The sequence below is a fragment of the Hesperophylax consimilis genome, chromosome 6, assembly GCF_061612785.1.
Source record: "Hesperophylax consimilis isolate HC1 chromosome 6, BYU_Hcon_1.0, whole genome shotgun sequence".
NCBI classification, from domain to species: domain Eukaryota; kingdom Metazoa; phylum Arthropoda; class Insecta; order Trichoptera; family Limnephilidae; genus Hesperophylax; species Hesperophylax consimilis.
Window position 1 is genome coordinate 15,679,738 of NC_142841.1, and position 27,881 is coordinate 15,707,618.

General features: G+C 32.7%; 1 protein-coding gene across 1 annotated transcript in view; it reads left to right on the top strand.

Moving 5' to 3' along the window:
* LOC149422994 (neurotrimin-like) overlaps positions 1–27,881 on the top strand; it is a 95,477-nt gene that overhangs the window by 61,284 nt on the left and 6,312 nt on the right. The window contains exons 3-4 of the mRNA XM_089633035.1: positions 3,236–3,443; positions 27,510–27,668. Coding sequence (XP_089489161.1) covers positions 3,236–3,443; positions 27,510–27,668 — 367 coding nt within the window. The remainder of the gene's footprint in view (positions 1–3,235; positions 3,444–27,509; positions 27,669–27,881) is intronic.

Consider the following 27,881-nt stretch of genomic DNA (forward strand, 5'->3'; position numbering starts at 1 on the left):
TATCTCTCTTTTCATTTCATATTATTATTATTCAGAATGCTGTACATTATTGTTTTAAAAAGCATAAATTTATTTATAGGCGTGTTGTTAACAAATGAACATTTAACTAGATTCCTAATATTGACATAAGAAGCTAATATTGATAAGAAGTATGTGATAAAAAAAATTAAAAGTTATAAAAATATGGGATTCGAACCCGGGTCCTGCATAACGAGTGTCGAACGCTCTGCCTCTAGACCGCGAGGAGAGGTATCTCGAGAACCGCGTATACAACGTTTACTCCTCAATTGACTTGTCCCGCGCTTATTTTTATAACGGAGTTTGTATATGATATTATATAAAGATACAAAAGTGACCTAAACTAGGTATATAATATTAAATAGGCTCCTATAGAGAAATGATCCCGGTTTTTCGTGACGGTCATGAGTCGGTTTTACTCCGGTCCTCGAAAATGCATAACGCGCGTAAAGAAGTTTCACTTCAAAAGTATTTAGTATGCCACGAGAGTGTATAAAGAAGATTGGAGGAAGGCCTTCATCAACGTTGTTGATGAAACCAGAAAATTTAGAAAAGGCCGTGACGGCGGTTCTAAATGAGAAATTAACCATAGCGGTGCAACAGAAAATTATTCTGTACATAAAAGTACATTTTTTTATTTAAAAAAAAAGAAATACAAACATTCCCGGGTTACGAATAACCTGACAATATTATTAAATCTCCTACTACCTTCACAGTAAGCGGAAAATGTCGCTTGTGTTGTGATGGATGACTTAGCCAGAATTGAACACACCAAGCCAATGACCTGTCAATATAACATCGATTTTTAAATAGAACAAAAAAAAACAAAATCACACCAATTCCCGCCGTTGTCGACACCATTTCAACATTGGTTTATAAATAAATTGTGGAATAAATCTGTTTGTTCCCGTTTGTTCACTTTCATTTCATTTAGTTTTTTTTATCTTTTAAAAAATACGTTTATTTTGTTTAGAACAGGTTTAAGGTTCAAATATATTATATAAATATTTTAAGATTTTTCTCTTTGCTGGTTTTCCAGAAACTAAAGAAAAATTATGAAAAAATGTCCGGAGTCGCTCATTCTACGATACCTTGTCAACAAGACTCTAAACTGCTCCCGACCCATCTGGAGCCAGTGAGGCTTTGGCATCTCCAACTGGGTTATGCTGTGAGTTAAAGGTGGGGAAGCATCTGGCTTTCAGATCTGGTCACCAATACGGCTAAAGCCATTTCAAGCAACGTTTAGATTCAAATTTTAGCATTTTACCACTTTGTTCAATTAAAAGGATATATTTTGAATGTCATCGTTTGAAACTTTCTTACATGGGTTGTAAAAGGCGTTATTGAAGAAGCATTATGACACTTTAATACTTTTCATCAGAGGGTTTTGGTTTTAATACAGGTAATTCCAAAAATCGATGATAGCTGATAAGTAACCATGATTAAAATCATGATGTTCTCATAATTAATTATGCTATGCGTGATTGGACTGGAAAACATAAAACATCAATATAAACAAATACAAAGTATTAAATACCTTCTGTGCCTTCCATTGATGGTTGTATTTAGTCAATGGTGCTCATACATTATTTAGGTATGTTTCTACGTGAAAATTTATTGAAAATTTTTCACGAAAAATTTCAGTAACATCCGATTTTAACGAGAATATTGCTCCATCTGGATGATGGTTTGATTATTTGTGCGGTTAAATTGTGAAGCACAACGCAAAAAATAGTAATCTAATGAAATAGGGATTACTTTAAAATATTCAATTGTGGAAAAAAATACCTTGCATTTTGCATGAAACAGAAAAAATATACCATTTAGTTATATATTGAATGGGGTTTTTGAGATCCTAACTAAAGCATTAAAGAGAGATATTTATTCACCAAATTAATTATATTCTCATTTAAAACATTATTCATTTGGAATTGGGTAGCTAAACGGTAAATATCGCATTTACAAATAGATAGATATTTTCTCTTTTACACAGAAATTTGTAATAAATATTTGGTTACCGTGACTGAAAGAATAAATCACATAAATCGTACTGAAAAAGAAAATAAGTAAAATCTTTCAGAAGTCAGTGGTACGGTTTTCCAGAAATCTCTCGGCCACATTCAACTTAAATATTTAGGTTATGTGTCAACATTAAATGTGACACTTGAGGTTTGGTGAAAGGGCAAAGGGAGGGGAATGAATGAAACAGAAGAAAAGGGAGGGGAAGAAACATAAGAAAGGGAGTGAAAGCAGAATAAGAGGCAATGAAAGAATCGGGAAAAGGGGAGAAATGTAGGACTGCTCCGCGTTGATAAGACTGACAGGTTCTAAGACCTGTCATACGTTTCCTCTTATGTGGATGTAGTCGCAATTCGCAACCAACTGTCGGGTCTGTACTCTGTACGAGTGCTTAATATAAAGCAGCATTTTTGGAGATCTGGGATATTAATACACCCGTCATCGGCGTAGAGAGGTATTTAAGGTGTGCTGATGTTGTATTTGGGAAATTACTAATTTTATGATCGAATATTAATGAATCAGAAACTAAAATATGAAAAATACCATGTATCAAAACTTTTGACGACATGACTGATTAAAATTTATATGAGTAGATACCTAGAAGATTCTTACCTTTTTGAGTCATTTTTTTTTGCACATAAAACAGGCAGATGCCCAAAAATTTACCCACATGGATGTTTTAAAACATAGCAGCGCCCTGTCAAGGCGAAGTTCCATGGTTCAAATCCTAGATGTGACCTTTTTCTGATTTTCGTGTTTCAAATTTTGCTTTGAAACTCACCTTTATTATCTTGAATAATTAAATATTATTTGAGGATGGATCCAATACGGTGGTAACTTCACGACAATCGCCCGGTTCCAGAACCTATAAAGGCTTTGGAGTTATCTAACCAACGATTTGAGTTTCTTTAAAATGCTCCTAGTACCTCTCACAAATATGTGTCACACATCCGAGTAGTTTGCCACATGATTTGTTTCGTTAGAATTCATATTGCCATATTGCCAATCGATTAGTATTGTTATTCTCGAGGTATTTGAGAAACTTGGCATTAACCACCTTTTCGAATACCTTTGCGAGAACGAAAGTTATGGCTATGGAAGGATTATTATTATTGTACTTGTTTTTGTTCATAATTTAGCTACTTACTTTGTTCTTGATAATTGAAGTTAAGAATTCGTTTTTTTTTATTTTTTTCAGGTGGCATGGCTTCGTGTGGACACGCAGACAATCCTGACCATCCACAGTCACGTGATCACGAAGAACAGGAGGATCGGTGTCAGCCACAGCGATCACCGCACGTGGTTCCTGCACATCAAGGAGGTGCGGCCCGCAGACAGGGGCTGGTACATGTGCCAGATCAACACTGACCCAATGAAAAGTCAGCTGGGATATATGGATGTTGTGGGTAAGACCTATGTAGCTCAACTCATCTATGTAGATCTACCAGATCAACAAAAAATACTCAAACGGTGAGCAAAAGGTGCAGTCTGGAATACATAGGTTAATAAAAAAATTACAGGTTACAACAAAAATTCATCTGTGAGAATTGGAGGACTTTCTTTCTTCTTGCAAAGTAATAATAAAGACACAATACTCCGTTTTTCTGCTTCACCTATTTTAAAAGTTCTTCGATCAGAAAAAATATACCAAGAAAAGGAATCCTTGAAGGAAATTTTAAACGCTGAAAAATTGAAAATGATCTACTCCTCCCTGGTGCAATCTGCAATCACTTATGGCATAATAGGATGGGGTGGTGCACCTGATACATTTATTAAGCCCCTACAAATAATTCAAAAACACATAATTAAAGTCATATATAACAAAAATAAAACATTCTCGACCGACCTATTAAAGAATCTATATACAAAGAATCTAAATTATTTAGCATTCGTAAATTACTTATATTACAAACGATGAAATATTTATTTAAAAACAAAAATAATTTCAAAATAAATGAAAACAGAATGAGCAAAAGAACAAATAATATATTTTACACCCCCCAAACAAATACTAAATTAATGCAGACACATATCAGTTTCATTGGTCCTCGTACATTTCACCTTCTACCACTACAAACTCAAATGATAAATAAAACAATAGAATATGTTAAGGAGGTAAAATTATGGCTGAATGACGCAGATATTGAAACGCTTTTTATATACATTTATTGATCCTTTCTACAACTCACTTGCTGAAACTTTATAAACTATTGTACATAATGTTTTCTCTTTACTTTTATAATAACTATAAACAAAAAAAAAACTTTTTCTACTTATATATATTATACTTAGGTACTTGAAATAAATATAGTAATGGTTTTATATTACCCACACTCAGGCAGTGCCTTAGTGGGTTTTCATTTCTTGTGTATACAATTTTGGTAATATATATATTATGTTATTATTTACTGTCTATTATTATGTTTAATATATGTAAAGAAATGAAAATAAATAAAGTAAAAAAAAAAAAAAAAAAGCCGGGTAGTAAAACTGGTTTACCATAAGTTTTAGACAAAGCATCGAGGGGTGTCACTAAAATTTAATTACGACAAATGGTTTATTAACGGGTTAGTTAAAAAAGATATACATATATAATATCTGGCAAATACTTGGAATTAACTTCGAGGCAGTTAATTAACTTGTTAATTAACTGCCTCGCAGGAAATGTGGATATTTTCCACATGTCCTACAACGTATTTAAACGTGAAATATTATTATTCAATACTTAAAATTGTAAATCTAAATTTGAAACTTTTTTCTTTGTCCCACTTATAAATGTACCTATTTGTTATTCACTTTTTTTGTAAATGTTAATTATCGATATTGCAATGTTCTGGTTCATACTGTTTTTGCAAATAAACAATAAACAATAAACAATAAAAAGGCGTTTTCAGCAATAAAAAATAAATTATTTTAAAGTTTTGAACATAGCTTTTAAAATTTTACCCGCAGTTTGAATTGAGTTAAATTTTAATTGGTTTCGCTTAAACTGGAAGGTCGAAGCAGGTAGCTACAATATTTTGTCTGGTGTGTTCAATCTCTCGGCGTTATGTGCTGTAATATGCAGAGTTCAATTACGAGGATTTGGTGAATTATTTTAGGGAAAGTAGCTGCCTACCCACGCAGGGTTTCCAGCGGTTTGTTGTGTAGTGAGAGAGTGATTTACCCAAATATAGAAAGCAGTATTATGCTAGTAAAATGCTTAAAAGCTTTTAATATAAGTTAATTATTATATTAATATTGGTGAAGGCTTTGTGCTGATTGATTTTTGGGGTGTTTTCCTGAGGTTCGTGAACGTCGACTAAGATTTTTTTAGAATAACCATTATATGTCCGTAACACTTAGTCTAAGCAGGAAAGTGTATGAAAATCGATGTGTAGGTAAGTGAAAAACGTCCTGGTAGTGGCTTTAAAAGAAGCTTATTGCTTATTTACTGTGTTTGTTTTAACTAGGTGCAGCAACAAATAGTAAAAACGACTACGTAAATAAATATTTAAAAAAAATTGCTAGCAAATACGCTGGTTTGACTACCAAATGTTAATCTTTTGGTCTATGCCATCCTTGGGGATGGTTATTTTTCATGAAATGAAAGAGTAAACATTATTCCCAAAATGAATTAATGTTAAACACTTAACTCAACAAACGACACTCACTCCCTAAACATGAGTCATTCTCAATTAGGGAGGTTTTAATTAAATTAACAGCTTTAAACTTTTTTTAACTAACTAACCATCACGCAGGTAGGTAGAGAAGACGGACCGCCAAACAACTCGGTCTTGGCACATACTCCTTGCCTCATTCACATTCATACATCGTCTCATACATACTCTTCTATTGTTCTGACTCTTGACATGGCCCGACTCAAGTATCTGATTCACTTGGTCGTGCCATGTCTTCCTCGGGCGTCCCCGACTTCTGCTACCATTCACATTTGCATCGTATATTCTCCTTACACACTTTTCTTCGCTCATTTGCTCTACATGCCCAAACCATCTAAGCGTCCCTTTCTTGATCTTCCTTTTTTTTAAATTAATATATAATTATATACACGCCGATTTGAGAGATCGCGAGAACCCATGTTCAACATGGGTCTCTTCCAGACCGAGGTTCACCCATTCCTGTCCTCAAAAATTCCTTCAACATAGTACTCTCAGATGTGGTTAATTATAAGAAAATTGGCGTTTTGCTTATATTTTATGACCACTAGTCGTGATATTATAAATGACTATCGAATCTCCGTTTCCCCGAGGTAAAATCCGTGTTCTTTCATTAAAAATCCTGTGTATGTTGATTTTAAACGCGATGTGTATCGATATGTAGACTTATATATACAGAATATTCTCAAACAGGAGCTCTTAAAAGAAATTTGTTCTGATGTCCTGATATTTTTTCCATGCACTTGCAGATATCCTTATCAATCTGCCTGCCTCAACAAAATTCGATATATATGATTTAAACAAGCAAAATGTAAACTTGTTTTATGTTTTAGCTAACAACCTACAATCGTATCAGAAAGCAGTTCAAAGAATACGTCTCAGCTCGAACTGTTAGACTATAATCCGACATCCATAAACGCGGCACAAATTGTGTTAGCGGTTGTATTCCCGGAGAAATGCGGCGGCGTATAAACGGGTCAAGTATAGTACTACTGCTTAAGGAATATAAAATGTAATAATGCGCGCAGCACGAAACAGCTCGTAACACGACATACATTAATACCTAAATACGACCAGTCGTACGAGTATGACTCGGGACGAATGCATTAAGGCATTCGATGATTTACTACTTTATTAACTTACCCGGTTGAACGTTAACCAGGTCTTCAGTAACTGTTGAATTATATACTATTTTTCATCTAGCAAGCTTCTTCTTAAAGTTTTAAAACCAACAAAAAACATCTGCTCATGAGAGAAAAGACGGGTTGTTACAGAGAATTTGAAGAAGTCTTCAAATTTCAAAGTTAATCTACAAGTTCTGTGAAAGTTCTTTTCATGTTCTGTTATTCTGTCAGTTCTGTCAAGTAACTAGTATTTTCGGGTTCTGTGAAAGTCTTATTCAAGTTCTGTTATTATATCATTGTAGGCTAGTTGCTTGACAAAACTGAAATAAAAACAGAACTTGAAAAAATCTTTCACAAAACTTGAAAATGAACGTTTAAATTTGATGAATTGTCCAAATTCTCCGAAACAACCCGTCCTTAGAGATAAGATAAGATTTGTTGAAATAGTTCAAATTTATATCATTTGTGTCGCCCTCGTCAAATTTTAAAGACAATTCCACCAATAAATTTGACTTGAAAATGATTTGACCTTAATGTATTCCATAGTTAAATTCGAATTTACAACCAACATTTCAACACGTATTAAAAATGGCATATTCAATCTTGTCCAGTATCGTAGAAAGCTGGATTTCGATTTTCCCCATAAAAAGTAGAGAAATTTCCCTCGCATTGCCTATTTTATTGATAAATAAATTAAAGATATTATATTATGATCAGTTTTAGAACAGACGATTCAAATATTTGGATTATAACATAACAATCTAATATATATGTCAAAAAGTTAACAATAATTTTCTATAAATCCGCTTCCTCGCAATACTAAAATTAATATTAGAGGCGTATTGATTTATTATTACTAATATTCTCTGAAAAATGATAAGAATGATTTTAATATTTTCCATAAATATTGGGAATTTTCCCATCGTCTTCAACACTATGTTATATCGCAAAGGAACACCTGCGTCTAGCTCGGAGAGTTACACGCGTCGCGTCTAGGGCTGTCACAATATTGAAATAAAAAACACCGTTGAAAATGCATTTATTTTTATTTTTAAACCTATTAAATATTTTTTCAGTAATTTACAAATGGTAAAAACAATTTTATTTAAAATGAGAAAAAAACACAAAAGTAACATCTCAATATATTATTATTAACTGACATTATCATGTTTTATTTAAATTATTAATATTTATTATTAAATAAAGATATTCTTCAATGTCCACTGCATGCTCATGATTTAATTTATCACCTTTATTTAAAAGAATTTTTAGGTGTACAAATAAATAAATATTTAAAAAGCTCGTCAGTGCTACGTCGTCGGTTGACCGACTGTATGCGTGGTACCATTTCCAGCCTAAGATAGTACCTCTTATATATTTTCTAGCTACATTCATTTTATATTTGTTTCATTATACATATAAATACGTACAGTCTTCCGAAATGATGGTGTATGATTACATAACACCAAATGACAAACAATTTATTACACGTAGTACAGGTGTAGCTCATTCATGAAGCGAATTATTGTGGTTACTGAAAGTGTTGATATAAAGTGGTCGCCGTTACAGATTAAGTTTCCCTATTATTAGTGTTATTGCTCACATTTAGTATGTCAGGAATGTTACTTGAACAACCGACAAGAGGTAAAATTAATTCTTTGCAAGACTGTTACCTGAAACTTGTACCAACTGAGGAGCAGTGTGTAGTAGTTTTTCCGACTTTCTCGTTTCTCCAAGATTTGCGTACTTTGATTTTGGTACGGAGCATTTGAATTATTATCACCCTAAAGCCCGGGCCACATGTTAAAATTTTAAATCATTGATCATCTTTTCGAAATATTATATTATTAAGCAGGCAGTTAACAAAATGAAGTGTTAAAAAAAATAATAAATTAATATAGAAGTATAGCAATCACAGTAATAATTATAATATTGGACAATTTGTATAGCGCCGCTTTTGTGAGCTATCACCTCAGGGGCGCTTTACAGTTGATGCAGGTATTATATAAAATATTACAGAAATAAAGTGAAGTAAAATGAAGAACGGGAACGGTAGAAGGGAACGGGACAGAAGATAGAAGATGGAGATTCTGCAGCTAGAATCCTAAGTGGTGAAGAAACTGGACCAGCTGCTGCAGCGAGAGAGTCCACCAAGAGTGCCAGCACGAGGTTCGTCATCCGTTCAGGTATGTGTCTGCTGCTGAAAAAACGCTGACACTATATCCTCACATAGATAACAGATCTTGGCAGCACCGCTGTGACGTTCGACGAAGATAGAAAATGGAGACTCTGCAGCAAGAATCCTCGTTGGTGAAGAAACTGGACCAGCTGCTGCAGGGAGAAAGTCCACCGCGTCCACCAACAGTGCCAGCACCATGTCATTATTATTTTTGTCCAGTTCAACAAAGATGGAACACGGAAAAATTTAAATAAAATAAGTTATTTTTTCTAAATGTGTTTCATAATATCGAAGTACGACGAAACAATGATATTATTTTATTGACCTGCAAAATGAGACATCACACATATGTTTATACATTACAATAATGAGTGCTTTGAGACTTGTTATAACGTGTCACTTTTGCGCCGTCAGTAAAATATTATTATTTTTTTGTGAATACCGTACAAGAGTAGGTACCAACTGCTCCCAACCGTCTGGAGCCAGTGAGACTATGATCACCAATCGGGGTATGTTTGAGCATACCTGGCTATTAAGATCTGGTCACCAAACTTGGCTAAAGCCATTTCAAGCAATGATTCAATTCTGAATTACACCAGGGTGATACTGAAAGTATATTTCACTCTGAAACGTGTCGCACGTATACTATATATTATTTTAAATGAATAAATTTTTAAACAAAAAAATTAATCAAATAAAATTTACTTGCGCACGCCGGGTATTCGAACCCGCGACCTAAAGCTTGCTAGCCGAGACCCTAAGGCTAAGGACTCACGGAGCGATTTTTACCCGCGCCCGCCGCGGTTGCGGACCCGCAGCCTTTGTAGAATGCAGATATGTATGTAAAAAATTAAAACACATTTCACGACGCGTTTTACTCCCGCGGCGTGTGCGATTGTTTGCGGGGCCCGCTGCACCCGCGGTTATCTTGTACCGGCGGGCGCGGGCGCGGTCCCGCAGCCGCGGCGGGTTGCTCCCGCGCGCTCTGCGATCGGTTGGCTGGCGAGTTAGTGGAACTCAAGTCTTGCAACCGCCCGTCTTGCGATAATCAACCGCCAAGATTGCGGGCGATAACCGCAACCGCGGCGTCTGCGTCTCCGCAAAAAAGAGCGGTCTCGTGAGTTTTGAAAATAAAACTCCATTCCGCCACCGCAGCGGGCGCGGGTAAAAATCGCTCCGTGAGTCCTTAGCCTTACCCCTCGGCCACGAAGGCCGTCGTATTTACATTATTTTAGTGTTTTAGTAAAACATATTATATATGTTACCTCAGTCTTTCATTAAACATGGTAGGATTCTTCATGCACTCATTGTCATATAGTTCTCATGTAATTTAAAAAAATATATTAATACCAAATATTTCAGAACAGCACTCGGCACTATTAATAAAATTTATTAACAGTGCCGAGTGGCACTATTAATGAATTTAATGAGCAGATTACCTAAAAAATGTTTTTAAATCTAGCTTCAGTTTACATGTTAATGAAATATATATATTTTTTTTTTGTATTTGTATTTGTTTATTATTTGTGTTTTTTACAATAAATATACAATGTTTACAAGTCATACTGTTTTAATTTATACTACACTTACATTAAAAGCATTTGCCTGTGGATGGAAGAGGAGTGTACATTTGCGAAAAAATAATATAACTAGGTTCTTAGGTAAAAAAAAAATACAAAATTAAAATCCATACAAATTATTGTATTTGGAAGGAAGAAAAAATATATACTGTGGAGGATAAATAGAGTATATTAGGATAATTTGTGAGATTTTCAGGTGAAACTAGGGGAATCAGTTTCTTTGTTAACAATTTCCCTAAAATATTTTTTTATATAGTTCAATATTTGTTTTTTATCATTAATGCTTCTAATTTCTTCTGGTAATTTATTAAAGAAATGTTTTCCTTGGTGGGTATAATGATGCTGGGCATGCAAATATATATTTAAGTCTGGTTCGATTTTCAGCTATGAATGAGTATTTATGTTTTATTATTTGAATAATTGAATTTTTCATAAATAATTGTTTAAATGTAGTAACTTTGAATTGTTCGAATACGCGTTCAGTGGGGAAGTCTGAAGGTTTTTTTAGTATTATTTTTATTATGAATTTTTGAACAATTTCTATGGGGGCAAGCTAGTTAAATGACGTACAGTTTAATAAATCATCAATATATCGGAATACCATTAAAATCCCAAAAATGAACAAAACGCACATTCAAAACATCCACATCTATCTAGGAATAACTTATTTTAACTACCTTCCTTTAAATCTAATGTTATCGAAAATATGCACGAATATCATAAGAGTGCATATATGTTATTATATTTTTTTAAATATTATTTTTCTGCTATTGACAATCTTGAGTTTTTCTTATGTATTTTTTGTTAAAAACTTACAATATTTTAGTTTTTATTATTTACTTTCAATATTTTGGTTCCATGAAAGATAAATACAGTGACTTTCAACACACTTTTAAAAAGTGATATAAATTCATTAAAAACGATGAAAAAAAAATTTTTTTAACCTAACCTAACCTAACCTACTTAACCCAATTAATAAAGTTTCTGTTTCATCACTTTCCATGACTTTATTTAACTTTTTAAAGATGTGATGAATTATCATTTTGATGATTTATCCGGTCACCAGTGAGAATAGACATTTGTATGATCCTTTATAACAATGTAACATTTACACATTGTATGTGTATTGTAAAAAATACAAATAAAAAATAAATAAATCAGTTTCTTCAAAGAAGAAAAGTTGAGACAGAGATGGGTGCGGTAGGTAGGAAATGAACTTGGTTCTAAATAAAGAATCTTATATTATGAAAACAACAATAAATTCATTTCCAACCTGCCCTGCACATTGCGTAATCTTGAGTAGTTGGAAATATAATAACAAATTTAGAAATTATCTTCACAACAAATATAGCAGCATTATCATAGCATTTAATTTACTAACTAGGAAAATAATGAGCATCACTCTTTATTTGTTCAATTTGAAAAAACAATTGATAAAATTTGAAAAGACGTCATTTCATTACCCTTTCAATAGTTTGTGTAAGAAACCGCCGCAGACTGAACAAAAACATTTTTATCACCTCTTAAGACAAAGTTATTCGTAAGGCTTAAACTTAACATACGGCTATCACTAAGTCCCGACCATAAAACCAAAATTTTTTCGCATAGTAAAATATCCAAGTCCGCTTATTTTTCCACTTCAACGTGAATTGAACCGGCTTCCTTCGCGGCCCTAAAAGTCAACCTTCTTTACATCCCTTGTAAATACCACTTTGTCCTTGCGCCCGCACCCTCTTTGTTCCTATCGAAAACCCTTAACCTTCAGTTAGGGGTAAAAAATTCATTAATGAGCTAATTTTATAGTCTTGCCTATAGATGGTGTTTTATGGCGAGGATGAGCGTATAAAGAACGATAAGGAAGGTGTATGCAAAAATCGTTTCCCATCGGATAAGGAAAGGCAGTAAAACTGACATGTCATTATCTCTTATTTTATCACCCCTAGGTATTTGCAGTATTATACAATATACACCCACCCTGTATTGTATTGTATTTTTGATAAAATCTGAAATGCCAATAAAAAACGTTTACGTTTTTATAACACAAAATCGTAAATATTTTGTATTATTCCGAAGAATTTTCCACATGTTAAGCTTTTTAAAGTAGCTTGTCGGCTTCTAAGAAGTTGGTACAATATTGATAAATACCAAACTCAATATAATAAAGGTAGAATGTTCAAAAATTCTATTTTTGATTCCTAGAACAATAAAACTTTTTCGTCAAAAATAACACAGCTTTTAGCCTAACTTTTTTTATATTTCTATTCTGTCACATTATAATTATATCGGAATGATAAGAAGCGTAGCTCACAAAACCGCACTTCGAGTTATGTTGTACTGCAGCCTGCAGGGTGAATTTTGCCCTGATGATAGCTAACCTCCAGTAGGATAAGGCACCAGAAGATGAAATATTGGTTGTTCCACAAGTTTGAACGGTTTTTGATTTTAGATTCACATTTTTATATGCTTAATTTAATGACTTATATACCATCATTTTCTACTTTATAATGTCGAGAATTTGTTATCATTTTTGGCTAAAAACTCACTTTTACTCACTTTGAGTCAATTTATTTCACTTTAACATACTTTGACTCACTTTGAAGCTCCCCCGTGGGTCGCTTAGAAATTGATATAAACCGAGTGCTGTAAGACCTTACGAAGAACACAAAGTTCGCTAAAATAAGGTAAAAAATTGCATCGCAGTCCAGTGTATGATTTTATAGATTTATACCAACCCATGAGGGCGCCGCCTAAAATACCATTTGATTTCTTCAATCTTAGAAGTTTTAAATGTTGCCAGTGGTTATTGTCCAACAGTACAGCAGAGTGTATTGATTTGTTTTTTAATTTTAGAAATAATAAAAAAGTCATATGTAGATATTGAAAAAGCGACGAACCTATGCATCAACTCAATAGTGATCCATTTAAATAATTGAGTGAACGAGTATCTGAACAAGCGCGCCATTCGATAGTTATGTCAACATAATTACTTTGCATGCGATTTTCATCAAACTTTCACATGCCCAACGTCAATAAAAAAAATACAGTAGCGTGGCATGGCCACTAGTTCCTTTCTGCTAATAAAAATGTATTATTATTGATACCGCAGTTTTTCATACACAGTTCTATAATCAATAGTACATACCTACTCTTAAAAACATAAGTAACCACTAATTACAATTTAAAGTGAATGTACACTTTGCTGTATACGCGTGTTTTAAAACATCAAAAAAAATTCCGACTAGTTCAGTTACTTTTTTCCGATAATATAACGTCTCTAGGGCGAAAAATATAAAAACTTTAACAACAGCTTTAGCTTTTTACAGCTCACAGAGGAATATTCATTATATTAATGGAAACAAAGTCTAGCAGTAGTCATTAAAATTAAACAAATAGTAAGTGCACTGTTTTCATCAAAATACACTTCTTCGTAATAACGGGTTTCCAAATAAATGCAATTTGTATCGAAGGATATTTTTTTAAATGTACACATGTATACTACTCCTTTGAGACAAACTTGCATTTTAGTGATAAAATCTATACATCTATCGAAAATATACCGTTGTCAAAAATTAAATTAATTAAATTTTATTTATTTTTTTACACATTGCTGGCCAGTGTAAGCATATTTACAAAGACGTGTGACAGATTTCCGAAATTTTGAAAAACGGATTTTTGGAAACCCATAAAAAACCTCTTGATGATAGTTACGCATATAACAAAATAAATAAAGCAAAAACATTCGTGAATTTTGATTGGTTGGTTGAATAGTAGATACTTTATAATATAATAATAAATTCAATTATCTTTTTAAAAAAAAAATTTTCATTAATTACCAGAAAGATTCAGATGTATAAAGAACAATTTAAAAGATTTGAATTTCACAAAAAAACACGCACGGAAAATTTAAACCGAATACAAAAAACGATAATATAATAACACACAAACTCAGTTTAATTTTGTAACATTATGTAGTTTTAAAAAAAATATATTTAAAAAAATATTATATTGTAACATATAAGGCTGCGCCATTTAATATGCCAAAGGCTTAAATTCGAAATTAAGTGTACTCAACAAATAAACTGTACCTACCATTATTCCAAAATACAATTACGACGGGAATAAAATAAAACGTTAAAACTAGTTTCCAATAATTGATCTCTTTACCCAATAAACAGCCAATATGGGATAAGTGCCCAATCCATGACGTGACACTCCCCGCCCAACAATTACTTGTCTCTTGTTTGTCGAGCACATACTCGTATCACGGTGCACGAGTGTTGTACCTACATTTTTACATTGGTACCCTTGTGTGTACAAATGTTTTATGTTCGAGTACATTCACTATTGAGAATATCCAACGATTGTCCTAAATCCATCGGTCATTGATATGCACTGAGAGAACTGGTCAGATCAGTTCCAAAAATTACCATTCAGATAACCATGATGATAACAATCATTTAGGTAACCTCAATCAATAGACTACCCACTGCACTCAGCCTCACAAACATACCCCGATTGGGGATGCCATTGTCTCACTGGCTCCAAACGGTTAGGATCAGTTGGGACTCTTGTGTGGTATTCACATAAAAAAAATATAATGAATAGTTCGTATTTGTTTGATACGGGATTATCTTTAAACAGTATTTGGATGAGGTTTTATTGAGGGAGAGAGAATTAAAACAATGTTTGAGTTCTGCGTGGTTGAGCTATTTTCCAAAATAAAAGACCTATATAAGGTTTATCGCGAGTCTAATTGATATATTTGAAAAATGCTGTCTTAGTTTACAATGCTTTCTTTCGTTTTTTCAAAGCTTGGGTAATTGAAATAAATAACGATTATGTTATAAAATAACTTTTAGATAAAAATTCAAATAAATTACCTTATTTGATAAGTTTAATTGTAAAAAAGTTTTTTTAGTTAACAATTTTAATACCAGTCCTTCCATGGTAAAGGAACTTGCAGTGAATGACCTCAAGAACTGAATTATAAAAGACCATCGTCATAGCTATTGAAACAGAAACTTGTTGAACCAATTGTTCTTACTTATACTTTTTCTATTGTTCTTACTTATATTCATCTGAAAATGTTATTCATAATCATAACACGGAATACAGACTGAAATAGAAACCGCACTGCCATAAAAAAAGAAAAACTCAGTAAAATAAATTCTCAGCACGTGAGATTTCAGTAAGGATTTGAATTTTTTCTTTTACAAATTGAGTTGAAAACGATAACCAGATTAAATAGAACTCGATAAAAATAATAGGTTAGGTTAAGTTCGGTTGTGTTAGGTTCTATTTTGTCACTGTTCTGTTTTATCATGGAACCGTTGAAAACTACACCGGCGGCATCAATCTTCCGTGCTGGAGGGTTACCTAATATATCCCATACCAATGACTCGCTCCATCCAATCTGTTCATTTTGTGAGTACTAACATGCCAAATAAACCATTTTGCAGAAATGGGTCCAATTCATCATTACAGGCTATCTTTATTCTTGTGCAAAGCACTTATGCAGGCTCCCTTTTTTGTTATTGATTGCATTGCATTCTTGGAAACTACTAGTAATTCCTCTTATTTTGCATGCAATGGAAGAGATATAATAAAATATGGGCAAGGTGAATAATTATTGTCTTTCTGACCTTTATGTTAATGGTATGTTGATTCTAAATCTTTCAAAAAGAACAAAATGAAAACCGTTAATATCAGTTCTTTAATCATTGCGAATTCACTTTGTGGCGTCATTTTAATTAAATGAAAATAGAACTCTTTGTTGCACACCACTATTTAATATAATCGACATGTTTGAAAACTAATGAAAGAAACTATTGGTTTTGAAAAATTTCAATTATTTTAATTTAAAAGTGGCCTACCCAAAGTATTTTATCTTCTTTAAATAAATATCATCATATCACAACTTTTTTGTAACTTGATTTATCGTATTAACCCTCCGCTTGCCTAGTGGAATTATATCATAAGTTTTGCCTAGTAGGGTCTGTGAGACCCGGCGATACTTAATCGATTTAAAAATATATATTTGCAGAAAAATGTTCATAGTTTTTTTTTCTTTTCCTTTTCTTTTTTATGTTTCTGTTCTAATAAATAAAAAAATCATGATATAGAACTCATTTATTCAACACGAGGCAAAAATATCCAATAATTAATGAAAATGTTTAGTTTTTTTGTAGTCGCGTAAATCTGAAAACAAAATTTGGCAGTGTGCGTTGTTCAAGAATCATTTTTTTAAATATTTATCTTGGGGTAAAAAAATGGGATAAGGCTTCATTAAATTTTTTGGCTAAGAAAATGGCACAATTTTGGCAGGAGAAAATAGAGTGCTAAATATGAGTACTGTAAAAGTGACATACTTCTTTATCTTGCGATATTTTATATTAGCACATATTGAGCATCCGCGCTTTATATCAGGGATAACTATCATGACAAATTTAAAAAATCGGTAGGTATCGGGGTGTACGTGAATTAGACTTTAAAATTTCTAAGTTATCATGATTTTCTTTAATTAATAGTACTTCAATATACTCTGCAATTACTCTCGAAGACATCGTGAATAGTGCAAATGTAAAAAAAATAAAACATAAGAAAACAATAAAAGCTCCCTAAAGAAAATCAATTATAAAAATGGTATCTACTCACAAAACTTCGTTTACCTGGTAGGGTATGTGAGACCTACGTAGATTTTGACGACGTATACTTCCTGGGGCAGCGTGGAAAGAACTTACTTCTCTTCACGTAATATAACGATAGCACGATTCAAACGCATGACATTCGTGCGCAATATTTTAAATAGTTCCAGCTGTTTTAAAATGCCATAGATCTGTGAGACCCTGCCCGGCGTGCGGACGGTTAAATACTTAATATTTCTTTAATATTTCATTTTCCGTAAATAATTATTTCGTCCAACTAATTTCTTGTTGTGTCAAACATTTTAACAAAAACATTATCATGCGACAGCAAAATATGCAAATGTTGGAAGGATCCAACATTGTATTTGAACAGCTTTATGCGATAGTATCGTCACGAAACCAATTTTGAATCAATAAAACATTGCTGTTTTAAAAGAAAAGTTGGGTTTACCTCCGTGTTCCATGTTGACAAAAGTGCCGAAACGTTTTGCTTACTCGATGCAGTTGCCAAATGGGTTTTTGCGGAGTATTCAGTTTATTTGGTAGCTAGACCGCAAAAAATGACAAGATTTTAAATGTCACTTCATCAAGATTTTTCGATGAAAACATTGAATGTTATAGACCGTCGTGCATGTTTTATCAAATCGTTTTGGTTGGGAAAAATATAGAAAAAAAACACGTTTTATGGGTGCATAACTTTTGGTTGGATAACTACTCGGCTCAAACAGCATTTTAATTTTTTTTATGCAAAATAAAATACTTATGCAATATATTTTTGATTTTTTCGCCCGTTATTCTAGGGTTGTTCTTGTGTAAGGTATCACGAAATAATTACATAGGTAGTGCGAAAAAATTAATAAAATAATTAATTGAGGGAATGTGAGACGGTTTGAATGAAAGGTGTTAAAGTGGTCAATGAGTAGAATGTACTGAAATTTAGAATAATAAATGCAGTGCGAATGTAAGGATTTTTGAAAAACAAAATGGACGTTCGAAAACTCAAAAGCTAACGATAGAAAAAAATCGAGCTGAAAATTCTGAACAACATCTTTTGAGAAAATCAAAGCGCCAGACCGGCAGAGTTTCTACTACAATATAAAATGTTAATTACTTCGAAAACCCATATCATTGTTACCAGAAATTATAGTTTTCTAAAGAAACTAATTATTTTTTATGTGCAAACATGATACGTTCGCAATTTTCCTGCTTAACGTACGAAACACGAGATTTTATTTATCCTGTCATAAAGCAGCCACGTAATACGTACGCACTTAAAAAAATATAAAAAGATCTTCCTCTAGTGTTAAGGCGTTGCTAAGTAAGTTTCAGATTACATTGTAAATTGTAAACCGTTATCAGCTTAAGCGTATAATGGCAACATGAAATGATACGAAACGGAGTAACTGTTATGTAAAGAAAGCATACTTGTTAGCCCCAGTCGAGCTGTGTTCTCCTGTAACAAGCCATAAGAAATATTTATTGCCCCGGGGCAACTTGCAACTTTATTCAATTCAGTACAGTAAACCAACTATAGTTGGTCTATTCTGCTATGCAGTCCACAGCTATAGAATATGTTCTAGCTTTATGGCAAGCGAACGTGGTTTTAACACTAAATCGCTGCTAGGTGGATGGCGTTGAAAAGTTATTCTTGCTTTTTTGCTGTCCTTGCCTGATATAATTAAAAAAATAATGTTTACTTAATTTCCTCTACGACGTAAATACTAACCTCCTTACACTAAAAATATGACTTAAATTTTACACAAATTAGGTAACATGCATTAATCAGTTGTTGTTTATCAATTGTTTATTATTAAAAACACGTTTACGAGTAAGGCCCGAAACATTATGCGCGAGTAGTGAATTTCGTTTGAAGAAAACAGCACACATATCTATGCTTAGTAGAAAGAAGACTTGAATTTCAGTCAAAATGGTGTCACGAAAATTTTTAAAGAAGTGACCTAATATTTTCGACGAAATTGGCCACGAAAGTTTTTTACAGATACAATAGAATAAAGAGAAATAAGAAATGAAACCTGTATTTCCGTCTGACCCGTACAAAAGCAAACTCTTCGAATTGGACAGTCTTACATAACATATATTATGTGTGGATGTATTTCTTCTTCAGAGGACAAGCACGTGTTTTCGAATTTTGTCTCGGATATTTGAAATCATATACCATACCAAATACGATTCAGTAAATGGGCAAAAATACAATTTATTTTTCGACAAATCAATGCATTTTTGAGCAATTTCTGCGTGTTAACTACGTTCCCTCTGTGACTCTATAACATTTTATACAATTTTTAAGTTTTTATTTATTAATCTTAATAAAAATTTATAAAAACATGTTTTTTTTATAAAATAGTAAATCGTCTTACAACCTTTTTTGGGAGAAACGCTCGTATAAAAAATATCCTGTAAGTCCCTGAATAAAGCACGAATCTATTAAAATCAAACAAAAAAGTATCCGAGCCATCTAAAATATATATGCGATTATGCTGTTGTCTTACCGCCGATTAATTTTTGATTGATACGATTAATTCTCTTAAGTTAACTCCAAAAGAAGAAAATATCACAAACAAAACATTTGTACAGTCCATTTTTAATCAATTTACCTTAAAACCTAAAGTTCAATGTATTTTTTAATTGTTTTGATGACGTCACCAGTCACCAGTCTCAAATAGCCTACCCTTTTTCGACCGGCGCACTGTGTTTCGTTTCATACAGCTAGACGGAAAAAAGTCACTTTGGAATTCTTGAAAAATGGCGTCATGGGGGTATTAACAGGTAGTTAGTGTGACAAATGCTTTTGTAATTGGGGTAATTAATGCACGGGTTGACTCATTCCAGAGCCCCAAAGTTAGGTAAATTAATTAATGAATTATCAGTTGCTTTTATTCGCATCTTGACGCGCGAGCTGTAAGGTTGTTTATGTGCTTAAAATAATGTGTTTTGGTTATAAAAAAAATGGAAACTACTTTGGAAGGTATGTAGTATGTTATAATTGTAAAATTTTAATATAAAACATTACAGTTTAAAAAAAAATAATGTTTAACTTGTGTATTTTTTTGTGCTTTAAAAATATTCAATTTCTAACTTCTCGAGAATTTTTTTCGGATAAAGTATCAATAAGGTTCCGTGATTTTTTTTTTTGTAGATTAAACAATAAATTTTCTATTCAAATCAGTTTCGATATTTTTGCTCATTAATGCTCACCAATCATAATTTGTCATTTCACAGGCACCACATACCAGATTTCCAGGCAGGAATTGTTCGAGACGTGGAGAAGTTTACCCAAGAAAGAAAGGTTTCAGGGAATATATAATCATATTTTAAGTAAATTTGAACGTCAAAATCTAAGTGCTAGCAGTGAAAAAAAATTGAAAAGCCAAGTACAGTTAATATCTTTGAATATAAGCAAAAAGTGGATCGCTGCTTCTCGGATTTGATAAATTTTAGAATTAACATTGAAGATGTAGATTTGAATGTAAAATTTAAAATGTTATTAACTATGGTAGATGGCAAAATTTGCAATGCAATGACTGGAAACAAGTCGACTATGTCGTGTTATATTTGTGGTGCCAAACCCAGTGAAATGAATACTACGGTTATCAATAGAGTTCCACGACAAGAATTTTATTCCTTCGACTTATCTACATTGCATGCCTGGATAAAAACTTTTTAATGTTTTTTGTATATCGCTTACCGAATGCAACTCTGGCAAGTCAGAGGGGATGCAAATAAACTAATTTTAAGTACTAGAAAAAAAGAATTACAGGAACGGTTTAAAAGTGAGATGGGATTAATTGTAGATAAGCCAAAACCTGGGTTTGGCAACACAAACACTGTTTTTTTCGAGAGCACAAAAAGAGTGCTGAGATAACGGGTGTAGATGCGGGGCTCGTCAAGAGGTTTTGCATAATTTTGAGTATAATAGCTTCTGGGTATAGCATTAACATCGAACATTTTGAACAGTATGTGCATGACACTAAGGAGTTATATCTTAACCTATATGATTGGTATACCATGCCACCAACTGTTCATAAACTATTATACCATTCATTTGATGTGATTAGTTCGTGCATTGTACCTATTGGGCAGCTGTCAGAAGAGGCGCGAAATAAAGACTGTAGAAGATTTAGGTAATTGCACACCAGAAAAATCGACCGAACATCAACAAACAGAGATATGTTAACCATGCTATTAATTACATCAGATCCAAAAATAAATAGTTTTAGAGAGGTTCAAAGAAAAAAATCGAGCTCACTTCCCTCTGAAGTGTTAAATTTACTTGTTCCACCCAATTCCGAGTCAAGAACACAATGTTTGCGATCTGGTGACTCCTCTGAACATTATTCTGATGACTCCTCTGAACATTATTCTGATGATTCCTCTGAACATAACTCAGATGGCATCTAGTTTCAATAAGCATTATGTTTAAGCACTTTCTCACAAATCTATTAGTTCTGTACTCTGTCTTAAATAAATTAAAGAAGTTTATGTGCAGTTAATTTCTCTCGCCGCAAAAGAATCAAATAGCACTTTATTAGATAAGTAATAATTTTTTGTTTCGTTACGTTTCTGAACATAACTCAGATGGCATCTAGTTTCAATAAGCATTATGTTTAAGCACTTTCTCACAAATCTATTAGTTCTGTACTCTGTCTTAAATAAATTAAAGAAGTTTATGTGCAGTTAATTTCTCTCGCCGCAAAAGATTCAAATAGCACTTTATTAGATAAGTAATAATTTTTTGTTTCGTTACTGTTCTTGCATAACTTTTGATATTATTATTTTATTTTCTGACTGTACTTTCTGCAACTAATGCTTGTTTTTATTAAGTTCTGTTGCTAAATATGACTAAAATTGTTTTCCTAGATTAGTAATAATGATTGTTTTGATTGTTTTTTAGCTTTTTTTTTTATCATTTATTTATACTTCCGCAATTGTTTCGTGATTTGTATTATATTTTTTGACGGTGCTTTTACATATTTATTATTCTCAAAATAGACATATTTTTAACTTTTTAAATTTGTTTTCTTTAAAAACCTCAAATACGGTATTAATTCTGTTATTAATTATTTAAAAGATTTTTTTCCGATTTTTTTTTTAATTTTTAAGAAAAAAATTAAATTAATCACTTTTAACCCAAATTTTCAATACATTCAGATTAAATACTCCCCACAAGAGGGTTCCAAACACTTTATAGTTATAAAAGAGTTTTTTCCGTCTAGCTTGTATGAAACGAAACACTGTGCGGCGCTGTATTTTGTATCGGTGTCAACTACTACGTACAAAGTAAAATGTTAACATCTCGTCACACGATAAACAATTTACCAGTATTTAAAAACCTACGTTACAAAACTTTCATCGGTTCTAAATTTCAGGCGACTAATTATTGCTTATAATTATTTGTTATCCTTTATGCTATGCATAAAACCTTGTCTTATAAACATTCGTGTATCATTAAGAAATAATATATTTTTAAGCCATAATATTTTCTATTGGAGTTCCTCATTAAGCATAATAAAATATTAAAAACAATTACAATACATTCAGCAATTGCACAATTTGGGAGGTTGGTATGGGTGCCGCTGCCACATTTACTTTTCATGAAATAAAGTAAAAAAGATAGTCATACCTACGTAACAATTTTAATATCACGGTATTGATGTGGTTATTGAAAGAAAAAAGTTTTACTTTGCCACTTCATGACTTGCTCATATGATTGCTTAAAGTATTAATGACTTATCCTAAAGTTATAATGAAGTATGCTTTGAGGGCTGGTTCATAATAACGATGGATAACGTAAAGTGTCTGCAATCGCTCCTCGTGCGCTCTGGCCATAGTTAAATTGCGCCATGGCATATTACATGGCATATTCTGGATGGTATTGATAGTATGCTGGATGGTATTTAAGTCACTTAACGGAATGGCTCCGGCTTATTTATCAGAATTGTGTATTCCAGAAGATTCCAACTCCCGACAGTCAACCCTTAGGTCAGCAACGTCATCAGCTATCGGAAGGTTGAAGGAACCAAAGCGCACACCAGATACTAAGTTCGGTGAGCGTGCTTTTGCCGTGTCAGGACCTAAAGCCTGGAATGGACTGAGACATGATTTGAGAATGATCGCAGACTCGACAGAATTTAGGTCTAAACTTAAAACGCACCTTTTCAGACAGTCGAATCCATAATTTCAGAAACCTCCACTTTCACAGTTGACGGCAATTTAAATTTAAATTAACAAAATGTAAAAAATACTAAAAATAAAATAAAATAAATAAAAATAATAATTAAAAATAAATAAATAAAAATGATAACAACTAACAATTTTTAAGGCTTTTAAGACAGTTAAAATACATTTAAATTAAAATAAAAACTATAGCAGACTTAAGATCATGCGACGACCAGTGTTTTTTGATATAGTGTCCTCTGCGTGCAGTTCTATCTTTTATAAGCATAAACTTTTTAATATAAGTGTGTTTGTTGGAAGTGACTTGCCAGGTAAGTATGTTTTGGTATCATTTCTAAATAACAAATGTAGATCCTAGGAAATAAATTGTACAGCGCCCTTGAGGTGATTTTTCACAAAAACGGCGCTCTACAAATTATCCAATTATTATTATTATTATTATTATTACATATTACAGAAGACGATCAGTCAATGAGGCGTCACTCTTAATTTGTAGTAGAAAAGTTTGCTATAAAAGCGTTATTTACAAAGTTATTGATTTATTTAAAAAGAAACGTTAGATATTTATTTTAATGTAAACATTCAATAATAATATTATTCGAGGTGTCCGGAGGAAGAACGCACTAACTTAGGGAGGTGGTTCTAAAATGGGAGTAAACGAAAAACGAGGTGATTGAAAAAATATGATTTTAAAGTTTTTTTCAAAAATTTTAAAATCATTTTTTTTTAAATTTTTCAAATTTCAAAAAAGAATTTGATCATTTCAGGTTAAAAAGTGAAATTGTTTGTAAAATTGTTAGTCAATCAAATACTCGTGTCGGGTCATGTCGAGAATCGGCAAGGCAGAAGAGTATAATGAATACTTTTATACAGCTACCCACTACACATTTACGGAACAAAATAACACTCAAAGATTCAGCATATTTGAAAAAACACCCTATTCAATTGTAATAATTGTGATATGTAACAAATATATTCAAAAGATTTTCAATATCTTAATATTATATCAAAATCATGTGTCACTGTGTTCGTACACGCTAATCTCCGAAACCGCACAACCGATTTGAATGAAATGTTTTGAATGTGTATGTTTGGAATATCTCTGCACCGTGTTGATATACGGAGAGGAATTAAAGCCGATGTAGTGTAGTCTTTTAACAGTAATATTGTGGTATACAGTAGTGAATGGTGGAAGAAGTCGGAGGCGCCCGACAAAAATATTTGCAATAGCGATGCATTGCAAACTACCACATATATAACTTTGTCTTGGCACGCACTCCTTCCTTCACTTTCATAAATGCATCGTCTCATAATACTCTGGCTTGACTCAATCATTTGATTCACTTAATCGCGTCGTATCTTTCTCGAGCGTCTCCTACTCCATTTACCATTAACTTCGGTATCATATAATACGTGCTCATCCATATCTCCATATTTTCAACACGGTCATACATGGTTTAACATACGTCTCAGGGATGTCAATGTTAAAGCATTCAGTCTACTTTGATTCTTTCTCTGCTAGTTCGATGCAAACTCCATTGTAGACTGTTATTATAAATGATTATTACTGTCGCTTTTTCGGGTGAAAAATCACATTTGGGTTGGTTTATCCGGTGGTTATGTGAATTAACATTCAGTTGGAAATCTATTTATGTATACGTAACGTTGGCGCGACTTTTCTCTACTACTTCGGTAATTTACGGCGTTAAGCATCGCGTTGAAACAATAGCATATGAGAAATAATATCGCGGCGTATGTTCCTGTCGCGTCCAACTGGGGAAGAGGGGAACACGGTAACAGGGGAACAGGGTAACAAGGAAACAAGGGGACAAGGGAACAATGGCCGGGCAATCTGGTTGTGCGTAGGGCAACATTCATAAAACTTTTGTTTCGTCGCAATACGAAGCCAGCAAAAAACAATATAAAATGAATTACTTTCTTCACACTCCCTTTAGTGGCACTAAAATTTGTAATCCTTCTTTTAGCGTGCTGAGGACGTGAGAACCTCGCTTTGTCCTTTGTACTCCTGCAGGTTTATAGGGTGTTATCTTCTTTTTATTATCATTTTTCCCTTTATGTGTTTTCCGTGTCGCTTTTTTTCGTCCCTCTCTCTCTTGTCAATAAACAAAGAAAAATTTGATTTATAAAAAAACCAGTAAATTAGCCTATAAACAAATTTCGTTTCATTCCTCCCTCCCATCAATGAAAGACTTATAAACGCGTAAAAGTCGCCATATTTGGCAATTTAAAAAAGGAAATTAACTTTCCATGACAAAGAAAGGCCTTCCTATTCCAAAATGAGTTAATCCAAAGTAAAGACTTGTTTCTTGTGAAATCATATTGTAGGAAATGTAAACAAGCATCCGTTTGTTTTTTTTTTAATCAACATCACCCGAGTCAAACTGAAGAAATTCTAGTAAAAACAAAAGATTAATCTTAAAATAAGACAGATGGTATAATATTCAACAAACCATTTTTTTGTAATCGCGGTTAAAATAGTATTGCCCCAATTAAAATTATAAAACCAACTAATAAGTTAGGTTAGGCTTTATTACTAATAATTGTGGTAAATTAAGAGAATTTACAACAACTAAAAATATCACATACAAATATTTAAAAAAAAAACTTTGTATTTTCGTTTAAAGCCAATGAATTTATCTAGATTTTACCGTTTATCTTATTTTTTTTTTAGGTTCTATAAATTTACTACATTATGTCTAGCAATCGCTAAAACATGGCATAGTATGTCTTAAATCGTTCGAGTGGATAAGGTTTCTAATCAAACTTTATAAAACAGTTCCAGGTTTTCCAGAAATTCATCTTTTTTTTAAATGTTAAACGTTCTCTTGCACCCATGTACTTCTACAATTTCTAATGCTTAGGTTTAAGGCTAATTGTTTCACAAAAATTCAAATGTAACATGTAATCACTCTATTTTAATTTGAAAAGTCCAAGGTTCTAGGTGAGTCTCAGCCTTCCATCAAATTATGATATGCTTACATAATAGTTGTCTTATTCTGCTGATCACAATTTGTTCAAAGGCTGAAACGGATATAGAATCGGCATTTAACGGGAACCTTTCAACTGTCAAAAAAAACACAGAACTTTGTCACACGTCAATTTCTGCGAAACAACGTTCAAAATCTAATAAAAAAGATAATTACAAATACAGAAATACACATAATCAATTACTACAACTACAATAAATAATTACTCCACCTGCTGTGCGTAAGATCTTAAAGTTATTTTTATCTTTGTCACTCTCGTGATAATTTTTTTCAAATTTTTTATTTTGTTTATCTTTTATCTTATTGTTTACATTATTTTTATGATGTAGGTGTGTAATATACTGTGTCCAATGTCTTAAATTTATATACACTCGTCCTTATAATTTCTGTAAAAATCCAAATCGTTCTAGTCAGAGACACAGCATACGCGTGTACACAGTGCCTAACTGCAAAACTAGGCTAGCCCAAAGACACATTAACTATATTGGCCCAAAATTGTTTGATTCCTTGCCGAGTTCCATCAAGATGTGCCAAAACCTAAACTCGTATAAAATAAATGTCAAAAGCTGGGTAAAAAAGTATCTGAAAGTGAGAGAATTTTTTCTTTAATATATAATATAATATATAATATGTTACCATCTAAATTAAAAAAAAAGTCTAACTTCTTTTTAAACTGTTTTTATATTAAATACGCAAAATTAACTATATGTACTGTATTTTTTTTTCTTTATTCATATTTCTTTTTTCATTTAAACCATAGAGAATGTAACTACCACTGTTTTGAATACATACCTTATAATGCCCACGCACAGGCTTCGCCTTTGTGGGATTTTTTTGTTACTGCCTTATATTTTGTATTATTTATATTATGTACCTGTATTTATCAAAAAAATTGCCAATAAAAAAAATATATATATATATTTATTGTGAAGTTTAAATTAACTTTATTTACCAAAATTTTCAATAACATACCCATTTATTTTTGTATGTATATCTCGAAAAGTTGTGCAACCCAGTAAACATGTATAATAATGTGTAAAACTATTTGTTCCCAACATATAAAATGATATGCGTTTCTTTGTTTAGTTCCCCCAGACATATTGGACTACCCCACCAGTACCGACATGGCCGTGCGGGAGGGGTCTAACGTGTCCCTGAGGTGCGCCGCGACGGGCGCTCCCCAACCGCAGATCACCTGGAGACGCGAGGCCGCAGAACCCATACAGCTTCCCAGCGGCGAAGAGGGTAAATATTGTTTACTTTATCGTGATTTGGGGGTTTTGGGAGGGGTGGCTGCTGGCTGCTAGGTTTCCGGGGTTGCTTTCATCTTATTATTTATGTTATTATTATTGGAGGGGTTGGTGTTTACGCGACTTCCAAGGGAAATGAAACTTTTTGTACGGTCTTAAAACAATTTATTTTCTGTTATTTTTTGTTCCTTTATTTAAAACAAATATT